Source organism: Mixophyes fleayi, chromosome 4 (assembly GCF_038048845.1).
Source record: "Mixophyes fleayi isolate aMixFle1 chromosome 4, aMixFle1.hap1, whole genome shotgun sequence".
In the NCBI taxonomy this organism is placed as follows: domain Eukaryota; kingdom Metazoa; phylum Chordata; class Amphibia; order Anura; family Limnodynastidae; genus Mixophyes; species Mixophyes fleayi.
The window spans coordinates 164,536,598-164,554,767 of record NC_134405.1 but is presented as its reverse complement, the minus strand read 5'-3'; the positions used below and the strand labels follow the sequence as shown (position 1 = coordinate 164,554,767).

General features: G+C 43.5%; 1 protein-coding gene across 4 annotated transcripts in view; it reads left to right on the top strand.

Moving 5' to 3' along the window:
* Positions 1-18,170, top strand: part of RELN (reelin) — a 447,264-nt gene that overhangs the window by 46,613 nt on the left and 382,481 nt on the right. For all 4 annotated transcript variants that reach the window (XM_075208761.1, XM_075208759.1, XM_075208760.1 and 1 more), the window contains exon 2: positions 6,766-6,876. In XM_075208761.1, coding sequence (XP_075064862.1) covers positions 6,766-6,876 — 111 coding nt within the window. The remainder of the gene's footprint in view (positions 1-6,765; positions 6,877-18,170) is intronic.

Here is an 18,170-nt window from a genome sequence, read left to right as displayed (position 1 = left end):
CTCGCCGGGAATCGGCGAGTTGACAGCTAAAATTGAAAGCGGCGCTGGCTTGTAAAGGCAGTGCTTGCCTTTACAAGCCAGCGCTGCTTTAAATTTTAGCTGTCAACTTGCTGATTCCCGGCGAGTTGAAAAAACCGGGGTATGATACATTTACCCCCTAGGTGTCTGTACATCAAACGATGCATTGATGATGGTAGCATACAGTCTATCTAGGTGACAGGTGAGAAAGTTTGAGTCTGCATTTTACCAGCCAGTGGTTTATAAGGTATTCTTATTCAAAGGTGGGGTATTCAATTGTCGGCGGGATTGCCGAAAATCCCGCGGTCCGTGCACGATTACCGATATTACGGAAATCATGCGCGGAAAAACCATGCAATGCGGTAATTTACTCGCTGGATTTCAGCTCGCAGCTCCCTGAGCCGCGAGCTGAAATCCAGCTACAAATTACCGTATTCCATGTATTAGTTTTTCCGCGGCGGGATTTTCGGCGATCCTGCCGTCAATTGAATATGCCCCAAAGCCTGCAAACTGTAGTGCCTGGCATTTGTTTTTCATTTAAAAATGTTTTATTTAAATTTTTAGCAATAAATAATACAGACAATGTGTTTCATTTCATCATTATTGAGAACAAAACATATAAAGTACAAAGAAGTCAGTATATTCCCAAATCATATATGAAAACAAAATCAGCTTTAAAGGGCCAGAGAAAGAGGGGTGCAGATGTCAACAATTAAAACAGCAATAAGTAGACAAGAAAAATAACTAATAATCACATAAAGGAAAGGTGCGAGGGGTGACATTACGGAGAGGGGAGAATGGAAGAGTGTATTGGAGAGTGGGGTTTGGTGATAGGAAGCTGGAGAGGTCTGCTCTCAAACTCAGAAGGAGACAATAAAGATCAATTTATCGTTAGGTTTAAGGGGATAGTGTGTCTGCCTGGTATTTTGTTCTTTTCATAACATGTTGCTCCTGTAAACCACACCACATGCTCTGCCCACTGGGTCAAGACTGAGGCCCCTAATTACCATGAAACAGTGATAACAGATTTTCTATCGCTGCTCATCGCAGTGATAGAAAATCTATTATCGCTGCTATTTACCAATGCAATTTCACAGGAGCACCTGAGTGATATTACTTTGCAGGTATTCTTCATTGCCTCTGCACATGTGTGACCTAGGTTTGCCGACTGACACCTGGAAACTCGGACCTGGGGAAAAAACATATTAATCAAAAACTTTCAATATACATATATATATATATATATATATATATATATATATATATATATATATATAATGAATATTTTAAAATGAATCTGCTCAGAGAAAATTATTTAATTAGCGCTAAATGGTGATGATGATGAAATGCATTTTATGGTAAACACATTTGGATGATACCTCTCCAGTAATAAGATAAGCAACTTTCTAGAACTGATGTCTTAATGTAATGTGATAGTTTGTGCAATCCCCTACACTTCTTTCATCCTTTTGATCAGTGGTAAACAGAGAATGTACAGAATGAATTTTGACTAGATCAGCTATGCACACAGTAAATACACAGTCTATATCAGCATGGTCTGACTTCCTTGGGTCAAGAGCCTTCAGATTGTGTTAACAAAATGTGAGACTCCAAAAAGGTCACATAGGTATGTCTGCAAACAAGCAAGATAAGCTCCTCATGCTGAGAACTAAACAAAAACAAATATCACATGTATTTCCATTATTAGTAGTAACCAGACCTTTTTCATGTTTCAAGGGGTGTTACATAAATGGTTTAAAACATTTGTTTTGTCTTATGCAAACATCAAGACACTGCTAGGTGTAATTATTATGGCATCTAGTGCTGTGCTTTCACAGAATACCCCCACTATTAAAAAAAGCATTCCTCTAAAATGAATATAGTGGTATAGTGTATAATGTATCTTAATTTATGTTTCGTTCTTATCTTTGAGGTTTTCATACCTCAGTCTGGATTTGCACGATACTGTGAGGTCTGTTTAACAAACAGTGAAGACCCAAAATACTGTTGCTTACATATGTATGGGGACGGCGACTCTGACTAATTAATTAAGCGGCAAAGCTTTGCTTTTCTCCGCAAACTAATGTACTCTCACTATGACGTTAGCTTACCTGGTCCATGGATTACAGCACTGCCAGAGAAGGTTAACTGGTCCCTAACCATGCACAATAGCGCTATCTCCTTCCGTTGGAAGTGTTAGGCTCCTGGTGACCAATGCAGAAGAGCAAGTTTATGTCAGGGCTCGCTGAGTAGCCCCAGCATGGTAAACAGCTGCGGTACTTCATTATATATAGCTGTAATATGGCCACAATGATAAATAGACTCCTATACATGTAAGGCTAAGGGGTCTATTTGTGACCCCAGTGCGGTAGCCCTCAATATGAACAGCTGCAAGTCCCCGCGGTACATAATGAAGTACAGCTGCAATTTTCTATGCTCGGGCTGCTCTGGGAGCCCCTATGTAGACCCCCCTCTTCAGCAAGGTAATTTACCTCTTCACTGTCAGCCTAATGCTGCCGTGAATGGAGAGGCTTTAGCTGGATACCATAGAAAAATACCAGTAGCGCCATCTTGAAAATCACCATTGTATTTTATAAAAAAAGTTACATTTTATTGTGGCATTAACTAATCCACACCTACGTTTATTCATTAAGATTAGAAAAGAAAGTAGCTAAAGAAAAAAACAATATAATGAAAGTAGAGTACAAAGAACAATTAATTATATTAAAAATAAGTTACAGGAAAATCTACCCTTTATTGAACAAAAAACAGTAAGGAGAGCAAAGCAAAAAAATGAGTAACTTTGCACCTTGGCAAAACCATGTTGCATTGAAGGGGGAGGTAAATTTAAAATGTGAGGACAGATTCATAGTTGGGGAAGTCCTAGATCAACTTTAAATTTCAGTGTAAAAACAAAGCTATCAAGTATTTGTGCACTGCATGAAAAAGCAGACAGTATTTTCCTTATGTGCAAAATAATAAACTAATTTGTACCTCTTGCATTGCAACATGGTTTTGTCCAGGATCAAATGTACCCTTTTTTGCTTTGCTCTATTTAATGATTCAGGCCCAAATATATAAAGTGTCCATGTACTTGAGAGAGCTACACTAAACTATGGAGAAAAATACTTTTTTTGTGATTTCTCTCTTATATCCCTAAACAATTATAAAGAAAGTGACTTGGGTATTATAGGCAGTAAAAAATTAATGAAAAGTGTAAATCACCTTTGATCTTCACCTGTATGATCTTGTTAGTGCATATATATATATATATATATATATATATATATATATATATATATATATATATATAGATAGATAGATAGATAGATATCACATTGTAGACCTGAGAAATGTCTTGTTTTTTCATATTGAACAGTGGTCCAGAACCACTTTGCTTGTGTTGCTTGCAGGATAAAGTTTTTTGTATCCGTTATTAATCTGGAGGTTTTTCAAATAGTTATGAGGGTTAAACTGGATTTTGATGATTTGCAGTGTACATGCCAAACTGAAGCATTCCATGATGTTATCTACCATGAGCTTGAGTGCTACCTCTGAAGGTGTTTAAGTAATGCATTGCTGTTACTTAACAACTTCTACACATGTACAGAACTGTGTTATGTAAGTAGTGCTCTGGTGTTACTTAAATAATCAGTTCCACTGCATGTGCAGAACTCTAAGTAATCATCAGCCCAATCAGGCTGTCACAGTGCTGCTCCACTGTGCATGGCAGTGGGAGGGAGGCATGATGAAAGTGAGGGTGAATGATAGATGGGGAGAATGATGTGAGGTGAAGAATGAACATGATGATGGAAGGGGCTGTTGAAGGCATGATTAGATGAAGGGGGTGTTGATGAAGCGGTTAAGGAATGGAAGGGGAATGTTGAAACCAGCATTAGGATTAAAGAGGGAAGATGGGAGAAATGATGATTATAAATAGGAAACAGGATGGGGAAGATGAGGAGAGACGTACACCTGCACAAATTAATGTTTTCAGTTCCATTACTTAAATAAGAAAATAGTATAGGAGTTGTCTCATTATTTATAATATTTGATAAAAAAAATGTTTTTTAAAAAAAAACATGTATTCATACATCCACAAACATACATTTAAACACCTACACATATGGGGCCCTAGAGGGAGAGGGTCAACCTCCCAGGGTGATATTTTAGGGTAATTTGGTTAAATAAAGACAAGAGAATGTCCATTTTCTAGTGTTTTGCTGTAGGAATAGCCGGTATAAGGGCCTTGGGATATGAATGGAGTGAGAAAGGTGGGCTCTATTCATAAGACCCATTTTGGGTTTTCCAACAAGCTAGCAAGTTACTATTAATCAGAAGTTGATCCTTAAGAGGTGTTGTTAAAAGGTTGCTAGGCAAAATAAATTCGGGCCTGAGTGGATGGTTGCGCCATTTCCCACAATTTACAGAACAGGTGTCGTTGAAAGGGTTAGCCACTTCGATAAAGCTTTTCCCAGCTTCTACATATGCAGAGATGTTCCTCAACATATTCCACAGGGGTTACCTCTCACCACATCGTCAAAATATTATTGGTCTTTCAGCTGATTCTAGGTGTCCTAAATGTGGTGAAACCCAAGCAGACCTATACCATTGTTTATGGGCATGTCCTATGATCAGGGCCTTCTGGACCCGTGTATGGATGTTTGCAACTGCAGATTTAATTAATTATTTACCGCTCACTCCTGATTGGGCAATACTGGGTATTTTGCCTTCTGATACGCGATCCTCTGCAGGAGGAAGAAGGTTGCTTATGGCAATTTCTGCAGCGGCTAGGAAATCGATTCTCCATATGTGGATCCAGATATCCCCTCCAACATTCAATCTATTTAAAGAAAAGATGTACTTTCTCCTGAGAATGGACTGGCTGGAAGCTTCTCTCCAGAAGAGTACTCTAACTCGCAAATTTTTTGAGACTTGTGAAAGCTTTATTAATATCCTACCCTCCCAACTACGTAACCAACTATATGAATGCTTTCACCAGACACTGTGGTATGAAACGAGGGTATTTCTTCGAGACGTTCCAATTTTTGTAGGGGATGATGGGGCGGGCCTGTCCTCTTTCTCTGGTCCCTCCGCACCCTGATGGTGGGTTGGGGGAAGGGAAGCTGTAATGTCATGTCTGCTCCTCTCATTGGGAGATAATGGCATATTTATTTTCACCACTTATGTTATCATTATTGCAATTTTGCCTTGTCTCATATTACAAAGCTATAATATATTAATATCGGGCACACATATTTTAGAATGTTTGTGTTATGGTGTCGTCAAACCTCCTCAAGTGGAACCCATAAAAAATGTGATAATATTCATGTACATGTATATTGATTGCATTTACAATGGAATGTTTCTCTTCTTTTATGAAACAAATAGTATTGCATAATTGATGTCTGAATGTCTTCAATAAAAATGTTTTGAAAAAAAAAAAAAAAGGCTGTTAGGCAGTTCGTTCACTTTCTCAATACCTGGGGAGGAGGTCAGATGGCTACCGAGAGACACTGCATTTTGTGAGTTGTAATTTTGATTGTTTTGTATGTGTGTGGGACACTGGGTACCTCACTTTAGCGAGGAAGTTCCCGTGTATAAGTTAGAAGCCGAAATCTCCTCCGTTTAGGCAAATACCGTGCAGCATTGCAGTCCCCATAGATTATTATTATTATTATCCTCTATTTGTTGGGCGCCACAAGAGTTCAGCAGCGCCGTGCACAGCACAAACTGTAGACTATACAGGGTGAAACATTACTGAACAATAAACAAAAAATACCAATACTTCAGAAACTCCAGGCAGGCTAATGCAGTAAAGACGGAGCAGAAGAACAGGTATGGAGACAGGAGGGAAGAGGGCCCTGCTCATACGAGCTTACATCCTAAGGGAGGGTAAACAAAAATCAGGCACAAAGGGGAGCCAGTTGAAGTATGGGGGAGATAGAAGGGGGGCCTGGGAGGAGAGAGGGGAGAACGAGCAGAGGAGATCAGGGGGTAGGTGGAAGGTTGGTAGGCTTTGAGGAACAGGTGAGTTTTAAGTGCCCCTTTGAAGGAGCACAGATTAGGAGAGAGACGGAGGGAGGTCATTCCAGTGGAGGGGAGCCGTACGCAAGAACTCTTGGATTCTGGAGTGGGAAGAGGTGATCAGAGTGGAGGAGAGGCGACGGTCATTGGCCGAGCGCAGGGAGCAGGCAGGAGTGTGAATGGAGAGGAGGTTAGAGATATAGGGGGCATTTTAAGCAGTCATTTTCTGTAGTATTCTGTTGAAGTCTCTTTGGCTTCGCAGAATCCGATACAGTGTTAGTGCTTCCTTCTAGCAAAATTGGATCGCAGGAGAGCTGTCACTTCGCCGGGGCTCCCAGAGTAGCCCGACATGATGCATTTAAGCAGTGCATAAATATGCATAACTTGCATAACTGCGATGTGCAACGATGCATATTTAGTTGCATCGCATCTTCTTGATGCATAGACCCCACAGTATCAAATACATAAATAAAAGTTAAAAGTAATTTTATATAAAGATGGCTACATTGTTTGTGCTGTACAATGGATTTACACCTTTCCTGTACTTAACATGTGTCTATATTGTAGAATTGAAAAAGAAAGCTGGTGTATGCTATAATTGGTATTTAGGCACATAAAAATGCCAATAATCATTGTATGATTTCATGCAATGAAAATAATCACTTATCTTTTTTATATATTCTTTACTTTTTTAATATAATGCGTATTATTTCCTTACAGTAACTATTTCAACAAGCACCTATTTTGATGGTCTCCTGGTGACTGGATTATACACATCTACCAGCGTACAAGCTTCTCAAAGCATCGGAGGCTCCAAGGCTTTTGGATTTGGTGAGTTCTTTTTAAGCCAAAATATCTTATAAAATATCTATTGTCATATGTCAAATATTTGTCAGATATTTTGCCAAATATCTGTTTTAACATGTTCAGTTGTGCTATTCATTAGGAACTATAGACTGTGATTAAATAAGCTGTAGAGAATTTCCATATTAAATTATGATAATAAACCAAAATTTCCATGTTGAAACAATTCAATTAAATCTGTATATATATATCTGCAACATAGAAGAGCACTTCATAACACAATAAAAAGCCCAGATGAATCACAGCATTACAACATACTAAATAAATTATCATGATATGTAAAGCGCTATGGAATATGTTGGCACTATATAAATAAATGATGATGATGATATATAAAAAATATAGCCCAAAAGTGGACACTCATGGGTCTTCTTAGTGCTTAATCTCAGTAGCACATAATGTTGGTATGTTTTGGAGATTTGTTAGTAACTCCTTGAGAAACTAGCTATTTTAAACTGCACATGCGCAGTAGGCAAAACTACATTTCAGTCTCCTCTCAAACTGAGAGGTATCTCCGCCTCTCAACGCTTAGGTAGAGGGCGGGCAGGCGTAGCCATATTACAATAAAGGCATATCATGCTAAGTTATATATGCTGCGGCTGCTTCCGTCCTGGTGCAAGATCCATGCTAACGGTCATCAGCAGCAGCACACACCTTGCACCGGAGGAAGCAGCTGCAATAGATACATTGCTGTGTTTAATTAATTAAATAAACATAATTGCCCCAACCAAAAAAAGCTTTTCCCACCCTAATGCTGACAGTCTAATCCATACATGCCAACTCTCCCGGAAAGTCCGGGAGACTCCCGAAATTCGGGCAAGCTGGCATTTCTCCCGCATCTCAATCTCACACAGAGAATCGCGTCATTTGGGAGGGCGGGAGGGGGCGGGACGAGGCCAATCGCATCATTTTGGCCCCGCCTCCCACGACGCAAATTACCGTTTCGCTGGGGGGGGGGGTGGGGGCAAAATGACGCGATTGGCCTCCTCCAGTCACGCACCCTCTCCCGGAAACAAGTTTCCGGGAGTTGCTAAGTATGGTCTAATCTGGTACTGGCAAAATTGGATGGAAAAAAATCTGGGGTGCCCCTTAACTTGCTATATCCAGCACTAGACTTTGCCAGCCCAGGCTGGTGGCACTATAGCTGGGAAATCTTGGCTGGTTATCATGGGGCTGGATTCTGTGGATTCCGTATGGGGATCAGGCCTGAAAATAAAATGCACCTCCCACCTCTCCTAGGTATAACCAGCTATGTGCTGAAAAGCTCTAGGGCTCTTTCACACACTTGGAGTGGTAGATGTGTGGTAATATACCAAAAATAGAATTAGTAAAGCATTTTGTCTATAGTGCACTACAGGTCCGAGCATGCCCAGCCACTATTAAATGTTTTGGCAGGCTGGCACTTGTAGTACTAGAAACACAGGCATATCCATGGCAGCCGTGGCATGTTGGCACTTGGTGAACCAAAGATGCCAGCATGCCCTGGCTCCGAGGGCCTGCTGGTACCTGTAGTGCTCCATGTGAAAATGTAACAAAAAAACACTCCCTTAGACAACCCCAATTCATCCTTTTTATTGCTCGCCTGCATCCAGAGTGGCATCTATGCCATCCTCTTCATCTGTAATAAATCCAGGGGAAAAAACGCAATGCACGAATCCTGCAAATGATCACTTAGCAGCAGTATAATCATATATGTAATTGGAGGATATACCACGACCTGAACTCAGTCTTGATGGAACTAGCAAATTTGGGGAGACCCCGCGCTTTTTGTCTCCCCGATTTTGCCAGTACCAGCCTGGCTGTCAGCACTGTGGTTGGTTAAGCTTGTGGGGGGAAAGCACATGTTTTTCTTAATTTAGCCGTATGGGCTATTGCATATAATACACTTAAGGAGTGTCATAGGCTTGTAAAGTCTGATACGCTCTAAGCATTTATCATGAAAATGTGTGCATTTTGCATCCCATTCAGAGTCATGTGGATCTTAAGATACTTGCAGCTCGGAGTAATTAATAAAGTGTGGAACGTAAAAGCATAAATTGCGCCCATCTCTACATGAGACTCAGTATGTTCAGTGTGTGGGGCAAGTGAATCTCAACACACATGTGAGTAGGCAGTAGGCAGTATTCCTCAACTAGTGAAAATAGTGTAGTGAATAGGGGTGAAGTATTCTGGAAAGTCGAAGGGTTCTCTGAACACGAATCAAAGATCTGGAATGTCCTCCAGTGACTCTCCTCACCATATAGCAACATGAAGGTAGCACAGAAAGTATCAGTCACAGGGACTTGGAATAATGGCAGTGAGGACAAGCAGCAAATATTGGAACATTCATAGAATATCAGAAGCTGAAGATAGCTCTGCACAAATGAACTTACAATCTGAGAGGAATGGGGAACAATTGATACATAAGGTAGCGGAAGGATAACTGTAACTGGCGGTGGGTAAAGTGTGTGTGGCTTATTCAAGGCAAAAGCGTTATCAGCCACCAATATTAAAGCAAACATTGGTGACGAGCACTTTTAGTGGTGTGGTACAGGTGTAAAGAAGAGACAGTGTGTAGGTGGAGACATGAAAGATGAATTTGTCATTGTAGAAATATTTAAACAGTCAGATGCTGGCAACCATGACCGTCCTTAACTGAAACTCCTTCTTGTTCTGTTCTGGAGAAGGCTATCACTTTTGTGCTGCATAGGCACTCTTGTGGTTATCTGCCAGCTAAGAGTAGCTATGTGCCCAGTATTTGTTTGGCATCATGCTCACGTCTGGACATATAGCATGGGCACTTATTACCCATGCTGACATGTGAGGCTGCTGGCTGCAGCCCCTTCATGTCTGTGATGAGCTGGAAGTGTGGCTCTCGGCTAGAAAGTCACAGCTCAGCACTACACTACTATGCAACGGGATGTCGTCCTTACGCTAAGGTAGGAAATGGGGTGGGTGTGGGTAAAGCACCAGATGGAAGGAACCTAGAGTGTCCATGAAGCTTCTGTCAACCATGAATATTCTGAATGTAAATCTTGCTGAAAAGGTATGTTTTAAGTCATGTATGAAAGTATAGCGGACATAATCTTGACATTATGTGTGTAACATTACCATTATATGATACAGTGTTAGGAACCCCTCTAGCCGGTACAACACAACCCGGAGTCTGCTCTGCCAGTCAGGTGTTCACTGGAGCCCCTAGTGGTGGGGACAGACTTGGCTGCAGACTAGCAGAGGGTCGTGAAGTGCGTACCGACTAGGGGGAACCCAGGTAAGCGGAGTGGAGTCCGAGCAGAGGTCAAGGGCCGGCAGCAGATAGCAGATCCGATAAACAAGCCGGGGTCAGGGGTCACGAGCAGACAGGATGGTCGGTATACAAGCCAGAGATCAAGGTCACGAGAAACACAGGCAGGCTCCAAATCCAGGCAAGGGGTCATACACGGGTGGTCAATAGAGTTTTCCAAGAGACAGGAACAAGGCACAGAGCTGGTCAGCAGACTGGAACAGAAGCTATAACCGGCAATGAGGTAGCAGACCTCATTGCCTTAAGTAGTAAGCCCAGCCAATCAGAGCCTGGCTCTGATTATCCTCAGCCTTGCCCCTAGATTACTTAGGCAATAGGTGTTTGTCCTATAGTTGAGCGCATGCGCCCGGCTTCTCACCGCCGGGATGCAGCGCTGAAGCGTCTATGCGCTGCCCCGGCAACGGCCGGGACATGGGCGGAAGTGACGTCCCGGTCGCCATAGCGCCGGCCGGGACGCAGGTAAGAGAGTCGCGGCGGCTGGGCACCGCCACGGCTCGTAACATACAGTAGCAAATTACTAAAATAACAAATGTATAATTCAGTGGCAGCAAAGCAAGACTAGAGCTAGTCACATATTTTCTAAATCTTTATAATGTATCTACAATCCCATGCACTATCTGTTTTTACTACTGCTGCCTGTTAGGTAATTCCATAGATCTAATCACTAATGCAACTAGTGATTATTATTACTAAATGACTTACAATCTCTGTATTGAATCACATTAATAATGTGAATGCAATGTGATAGGTAGTTTGTATACAAAACACATTGCCAGCTGAATCTACTCAAAATGTGTCCCTCACAGGTACATAATCCTTGTTGTATTTTTGATGCATTGTTTATGTATAGACTAAGTGCATCACGGGATTTGTGTACAGAAAATTACACTTTAATACTGTCATGAATGCTGGCATTTTAAGATAATTTTCTACTAGTATGATAAAATTTTAAAAACACACTAACATGAAACATAGACAAAATAACCCCCGAAGAGAAGATAGAACAAAACCTGTGTCTGTAACATATTGCAATGCAAATATTCAAATCATGAATGCCTCATTGGTCAGAATTGAAAGATGTCAAAAGACGGGATAAACATCACGGTTAGCAGGTAGACAAAATGGACGGTTAGCCATGCATGCTCAATGCCTCATTGTGCTTGTCAATAGAAGCCTGAAAACATGTAGCCTTAGGTTGTTTTACTGATTAATTATGAATTTTCCTTTATGCATTATAAAACTAGACTACACTGTAATTGTGTGTTTAAAATTCATCTAACCATCGGGTGTTGTAATGTCTCTAGACTAACTATATCATTTCTGAAACACCTGATTATTTTTTACCTCTCAAATTTTGCATCTTTGTGATGAAACTGTTGTATGTAGAATAGTATGTCACACAGTGAGTTATTGAGAGTGGGGGGAAACATATACACAGTGCACCTAATTTTGCATTCTTATGGCTAGTTATAAAACATGGGCTTGATTTAGAGTTGGATATAACTCCAAGTGCAGCCTGTAAAACTGTGCTTTGCTTAGTTAGACTTTTGAATAACTTGCATTTGTGGCCCTTTCTTCTTGAGTGAGAGGGTACATAGGATATAGAAGCATAGAAGCTGTGTACAGTAGGGGAAAGTACACGTAAGTGTAGCACACCCATTGGCGATACAACCTAGTTAGATTTGGTCACATCTCTAGCTATTCCTCAGTGATTGCGGGTCCCCAATGCCTGTTGTAAAGATACATGCTGATAATGATGATTACTTTTTTAAAAGTAAGTAAATAAAAATTTATATAAACAAACAGCGTCTCCCACAGACTTCCCAAGTAAACAGTACTGTTACTTACCAGTAATGCATGGGAGCTGTGCCGCACTTAGTCTCCTGGAGACGGTAAAATATATTTTTCAGCATGGGGAATATATCCCCCTTCATCTTTAGTCTCTGCTTGTCACGGACTTACCTTATCCCCGCCGCTCCATCCAGCTGCACTTCCGCATTCAGGACCATGTGACCGCACCCGGAGGCGGTCACATGACCACAACCTAGAGGCGGGGATTTTGAATCCCCTTCAGTATAAAAACCTCACTCTGACACTCACTGAGTGTCAGAGCAACACTTACCTGTTCCTGGCTCCTGCTCTTCGTGGATTGCAGTGTCTTCCTGTTTCCAGTGTCTCCTGTGTGCTGATCTCTGCCTGTTTGACTTCCCTGGCTCTCTAATCCCTGTGTACCGACCCGGCTTGCTGACCATTCTCCTATTCTTGGGACCCGTGTACCGAACCTGGCTTGTTGACTCCGAGTTGCCTTCTGATTCTGCCTGACTCCATTCCTGTGTACCGAACCGGCTTGTTGACTCCGCTACCACCGCTTCACTCCGCTGTACTACATCTTGAGGCGAACCTGGGGACCGCGACCTGCGACTCCTGGCAGCGAAGCCCACCCCGCCTTGCGGCGGTTCTTGGTGAACACCGGGGAGATCGTTAGACTCCGCACCTCAGGTAAGCCAGCGCTAATCAAGATTAGTAATATAGTATCCAGAATCTGTTACAGTTTGCTCTGACCATGGATACCACAGCTAAAGATCTGTTGGAGCATTTAGTAGGAAGGATGGATAAGCAAGAAGCTAACCAAGAGCAACTTTTAAAATTCCTCAATAGTCTATCCACTCGCTTGGATGTTGTCCAGAACACCCTAGTGGCTGGTGGATCACCTGGGCCAGCAGTGGCCCCTGTACCTCAGGCCGCAGCAGCAGCTTCTTCCTCGCAGCTACGGTTACCTAACCCACCTAAGTTCGATGGAGACCCTAAAAATTGCAGAGGATTTTTAAATCAATGCTCCATACAATTCGAGCTTCTACCTGGGAACTTCCCCTCCGGAAAAACGAAAGTGGCCTATGTGATTTCGTTATTGTCCGGTCAAGCTTTAGAATGGGCTTCCCCCTTATGGGAGAGGGACGACCCCATTCTACATAACTTCAACCTCTTCTTGTCTACCTTCAAGAAAATATTTGATGAGCCAGGAAGGGTGTCCAATGCCGCTTCCGGCTTACTACGTCTCCGCCAGGGAAACCAGTCTGTGGGGCAGTATGCGGTCCACTTCAGAACCATGGCCTCTGAACTTCGCTGGAACGATGAGGCTCTAGTAGCTACATTCTGGCAGGGCCTTTCAGACCGAATCAAAGACGAGTTGGTATCAGAGGAACTCCCTACGTCTTTGGACGACATTATCTCCCTCTGTGTCAAAGTTGATTTGCGTTTCAAGGAACGTAATTCCGAGAAGGAACAGTCGCGGCGTAGCATGATTCGCTTGGCCCCCAACTTCCAAACCCCTGTTCTTCCCCCTGAAGAGCCCATGCAACTTGGGAGGACCCGCCTATCAGCCGAAGAGAGGGAGAGGAGATTTCGGAACAAGTTGTGTTTATATTGTGGAGAGAGTGGCCATCTTCTGAGTTCTTGTCCCAAACGCTCGGGAAACGACAGGGCCTAACGAGTTCTGGAGCTGTGTCGTTGGGCCTCTTTTCTCAGTGTCAGTCAGTTCCCAATAGTAATGATTGCCTGTCTATTCCCATTTCCCTTCAGTTAGGACAAAAGACCTTCCCGCAGTCGGCTCTTCTAGATTCCGGAGCCGCAGGAAATTTCATTTCTGCCACAGTAGTTAAACAATTCGCTATTCCCACACAAGCCTTGGAACAACCCATCTCTCTGATGGCCATTGATGGGGGAAGAATCCCTGAGGGGTCCATCCTGGTACGCACTATTCCTCTTCTACTTCAGATAGGAGCACTTCATCGGGAGAAGATTTCTTTTCTAGTAATACAGAGATCTACCAACCCAGTCATCCTAGGACTTCCTTGGCTTCGTGTCCACTCTCCCACTTTGGACTGGAAATCTGGTCACATATTGTCCTGGGGACAGTCCTGCTTCTCTCGCTGCCTACAGAGAGTGGTTCCCCCGAATAGTCCCAGACGTACCCAAGAATTTCCTGTGACTCTCCTGCCTGAGCCATACCAAACCTTCTCTGATGTTTTTTGTCAACAAGAGGCCACTAGACTTCCCCCTCACAGAATCTGGGACTGTGGCATTGATCTGATACCTGGTAAACCCATTCCCAGGGGCCGTGTTTACCCCCTTTCCCTCCCGGAATCTAAGGCTATGGAGGAGTACATCCAAGAAAATCTAAACAGGGGCTTCATCCGCAAGTCTGCCTCCCCAGCTGGGGCTGGCTTCTTCTTCGTAAAAAAGAAAGATGGGGGCCTCCGCCCTTGCATTGATTACAGAGGCCTGAATGCCATTACCGTTAAAAATCGGTATCCACTGCCACTGATTTCTGAACTATTTGACCGGATCAAGGGTGCCACCATCTTTTCTAAACTTGACCTCAGAGGAGCGTATAACCTTATACGCATTAAGGAGGGGGATGAATGGAAGACGGTGTTTAACACCCGAGACGGCCACTTTGAATATCTGGTCATGCCTTTCGGGCTATGCAATGCCCCAGCCATATTTCAGAGCTTTATGAATGAGCTGTTTCAAGACCTCTTGTACCAATCTGTAGTCATCTACTTGGACGACATTCTCATCTTTTCTCAAGATCTAGCATCTCATCGTACTCATGTATTGGAGGTCCTCTCTCGTATCCGAAAAAATCAGTTATTTTGCAAATTGGAGAAATGCACCTTCGAGCAGAGACAAATTCCCTTCCTGGGATATATTATTTCGGGCACCGGTCTACAGATGGATCCCACAAAATTGAAAGCCATACTTGACTGGCCCCAACCTTCAGGCCTTAAAGCCACTCAACGCTTCCTAGGATTCTCCAACTATTATCGTCAATTTATCAAGGGGTACTCCTCTCTCGTGGCTCCCATCACAGCATTGACCCGCAAATCTGCTGATGCTGGTATTTGGTCCTCTGAGGCTATCCAAGCCTTTATATTATTAAAGTCTCTCTTTTCATCCGCACCCATTCTTCAACAGCCAGATTGTTCTCGTCCCTTTGTCCTGGAGGTAGATGCCTCTTCTGTTGGCACAGGAGCCGTACTATCACAGCGAGGTCCTTCTGGAAAACTTCATCCCTGCGGATTCTTTTCCCGTCGCTTTTTACCTGCTGAGAGGAATTATGGGATTGGCGACAAAGAGCTCCTGGCCATCAAATTGTCTCTCTCCGAATGGAGACATTTACTAGAAGGAGCGCAATTCCCTATCACCATATATACCGACCATAAGAATTTGCTTTACTTACGCACTGCTCGATGTCTAAATCCTCGACAAGCAAGGTGGTCCTTATTCTTCTCACGCTTTGATTTCAACATCACTTTTCACTCAGGATCTAAGAACACGAAGGCAGACGCCTTATCTCGCTCTTTTGATCCAGCTGACATGGAATCCTCGGAAGATAAGAAATTCATTGTAAATCCATGTCAAGTATTGGCAGCTACACACCTGAAAAAGGGTTGTCCTCCAGGCAAAACATTCATCTTGCCACATCTACGCACCCGGCTCCTTCACTGGGCTCATCACTCACTCTTCTCTGGGCATGCCGGCATTCGCAAGACCTGGGACTTATTGTCCCGAAGCTACTGGTGGCCTTCCTTGCTGGAGAATGTGAAGAGATTTGTTGCTGCTTGTTCCAAATGTGCTCAACACAAGACCTCTAGGAAGAAGCCTTATGGATGCTTGCTCCCATTACCCATTCCTGATTACCCTTGGTCACAGATCTCCATGGATTTTTATCACGGACCTTCCCCCTTCCAAATCCTGTACTGTAGTGCTTGTGGTCACGGATCGCTTCTCTAAAACAGCCCACTTTATTGCTCTCAAAGGCCTTCCTTCTTCCTCCTCCTTAGCCGATATTTTTATTAAAGAAATATTTCGCCTCCATGGCTGTCCTCAACATATTGTCTCCGATAGGGGATCACAATTCTTATCAAAATTTTGGCGGTCTTTTTGCAATAAATCCGGGATTAAGCTTGACTTCTCTTCCGCATATCATCCCCAGTCCAATGGGGCTACTGAGAGAACCAACCAAGAATTAGAGAAGTTTCTAAGAATATTTATCTCTAGTAACCAAGACAACTGGGTGGACCTTCTCCCTTGGGCCGAGTTCGCCCATAACAACCATTTTCATGAGGCCATCTCTAACTCCCCCTTTTTTGTTCTGTATGGCTGCCATCCTAGACTACCCACCTTCTCTCAAGTCTCATCTTCTGAAGTTCCAGCAGTGGACTCTCTGGTTCGTAACTTCTCTGATATTTGGGAACAAACCAAGACAAACTTAAAACAAGCAACTACTCGTTCCAAAAAATTCTACGATAAAAGGAGAAGAATGACTCCAAGTTTTGCAGTTGGTGACAGGGTATGGCTATCCACCTAGAACATTCGTTTAAAGGTTCCCAGTAAAAAATTTGCTCCCAAGTTTTTTGGCCCATTTGCTATATCTGAGATTATTAATCCCGTAGCCTTTAGATTGAGTCTGCCTCCCTCCTTACGCATACCCAATGTCTTCCATGTCTCCTTGTTAAAACCGATGATAACCAACAGATTCTCCACCTCATCCAGAACTCCTCCTCCTGCTGTGGATCGGGATCAAGTTGAATACGAGATTAAAACTATCCTAGATTCTCGTAAAGTTCAAGGTGCCATACAGTTCTTGGTGGATTGGAAGGGTTACGGCCCTGAGGAGCGCTCATGGGTAAGAGCCATTGACCTACATGCTCCCCGTCTACTTAAATCCTTCCATAAAAAATTTCCTTTGAAACCCTATTAGGTGTTCGGAGTCCACCTTTATGGCAGGGGGTACTGTCACGGACTTACCTTATCCCCGCCGCTCCGTCCAGCCGCACTTCCGCATTCAGGACCATGTGACCGCACCCGGAGGCGGTCACATGACCACAACCTAGAGGCGGGGATTTTGAATCCCCTTCAGTATAAAAACCTCACTCTGACACTCGCTGAGTGTCAGAGCAACACTTACCTGTTCCTGGCTCCTGCTCTTCGTGGATTGCAGTGTCTTCCTGTTTCCAGTGTCTCCTGTGTGCTGATCTCTGCCTGTTTGACTTCCCTGGCTCTCTAATCCCTGTGTACCGACCCGGCTTGCTGACCATTCTCCTATTCTTGTGACCCGTGTACCGAACCTGGCTTGTTGACTCCGAGTTGCCTTCTGATTCTGCCTGACTCCATTCCTGTGTACCGAACCGGCTTGTTGACTCCGCTACCACCGCTTCACTCCGCTGTACTACATCTTGAGGCGAACCTGGGGACCGCGACCTGCGACTCCTGGCAGCGAAGCCCACCCCGCCTTGCGGCGGTTCTTGGTGAACACCGGGGAGATCGTTAGACTCCGCACCTCAGGTAAGCCAGCGCTAATCAAGATTAGTAATATAGTATCCAGAATCTGTTACACTGCTCTACACAGAGCAGGTATGGTAAGAAGCGCTATAAGGGATTGACGCATGCGCCAACTAAGGTCGGGGGGGGTGGGGGGTTGAGGGGTGCAGGAGTCTCCAACCCCAGCACAAAGTGACATACACACAGAAAGACACACAGGGTCACAGAACAACAAAGACAGGCAAGGGTACACACATAAATGTTCCCCTTGTAGTCCCCGTCCCCTATCACCATACAGGGCAGCTCAACTCTGTGGCTGAAAACAATTAGTGGCTGGATTGTCAGTCCAAACAGCCTGTATTAAGAGCTGCCCAGGGACCAATTGTCCCGCTTCCTCTGGCTCAGCCCACTCCTGGGGGTAAATGTATCAAGCTGAGAGTTTTTCGACGGGTTTGAAAAACCGATCAGATTCTATCTATCATTTATCTATCATTTATTTAGTACATTCTACAAAATGAAAGCTAGAATCTGATTGGTTGCTATAGGCAACATCTCCACTTTTCAAACCCGCCGGAAAACTCTCAGCTTGATACATTTACCCCCTGTCTGAAAAGTACATAGCATTTGGTGTGATACTGGATTGTGGCCTTTT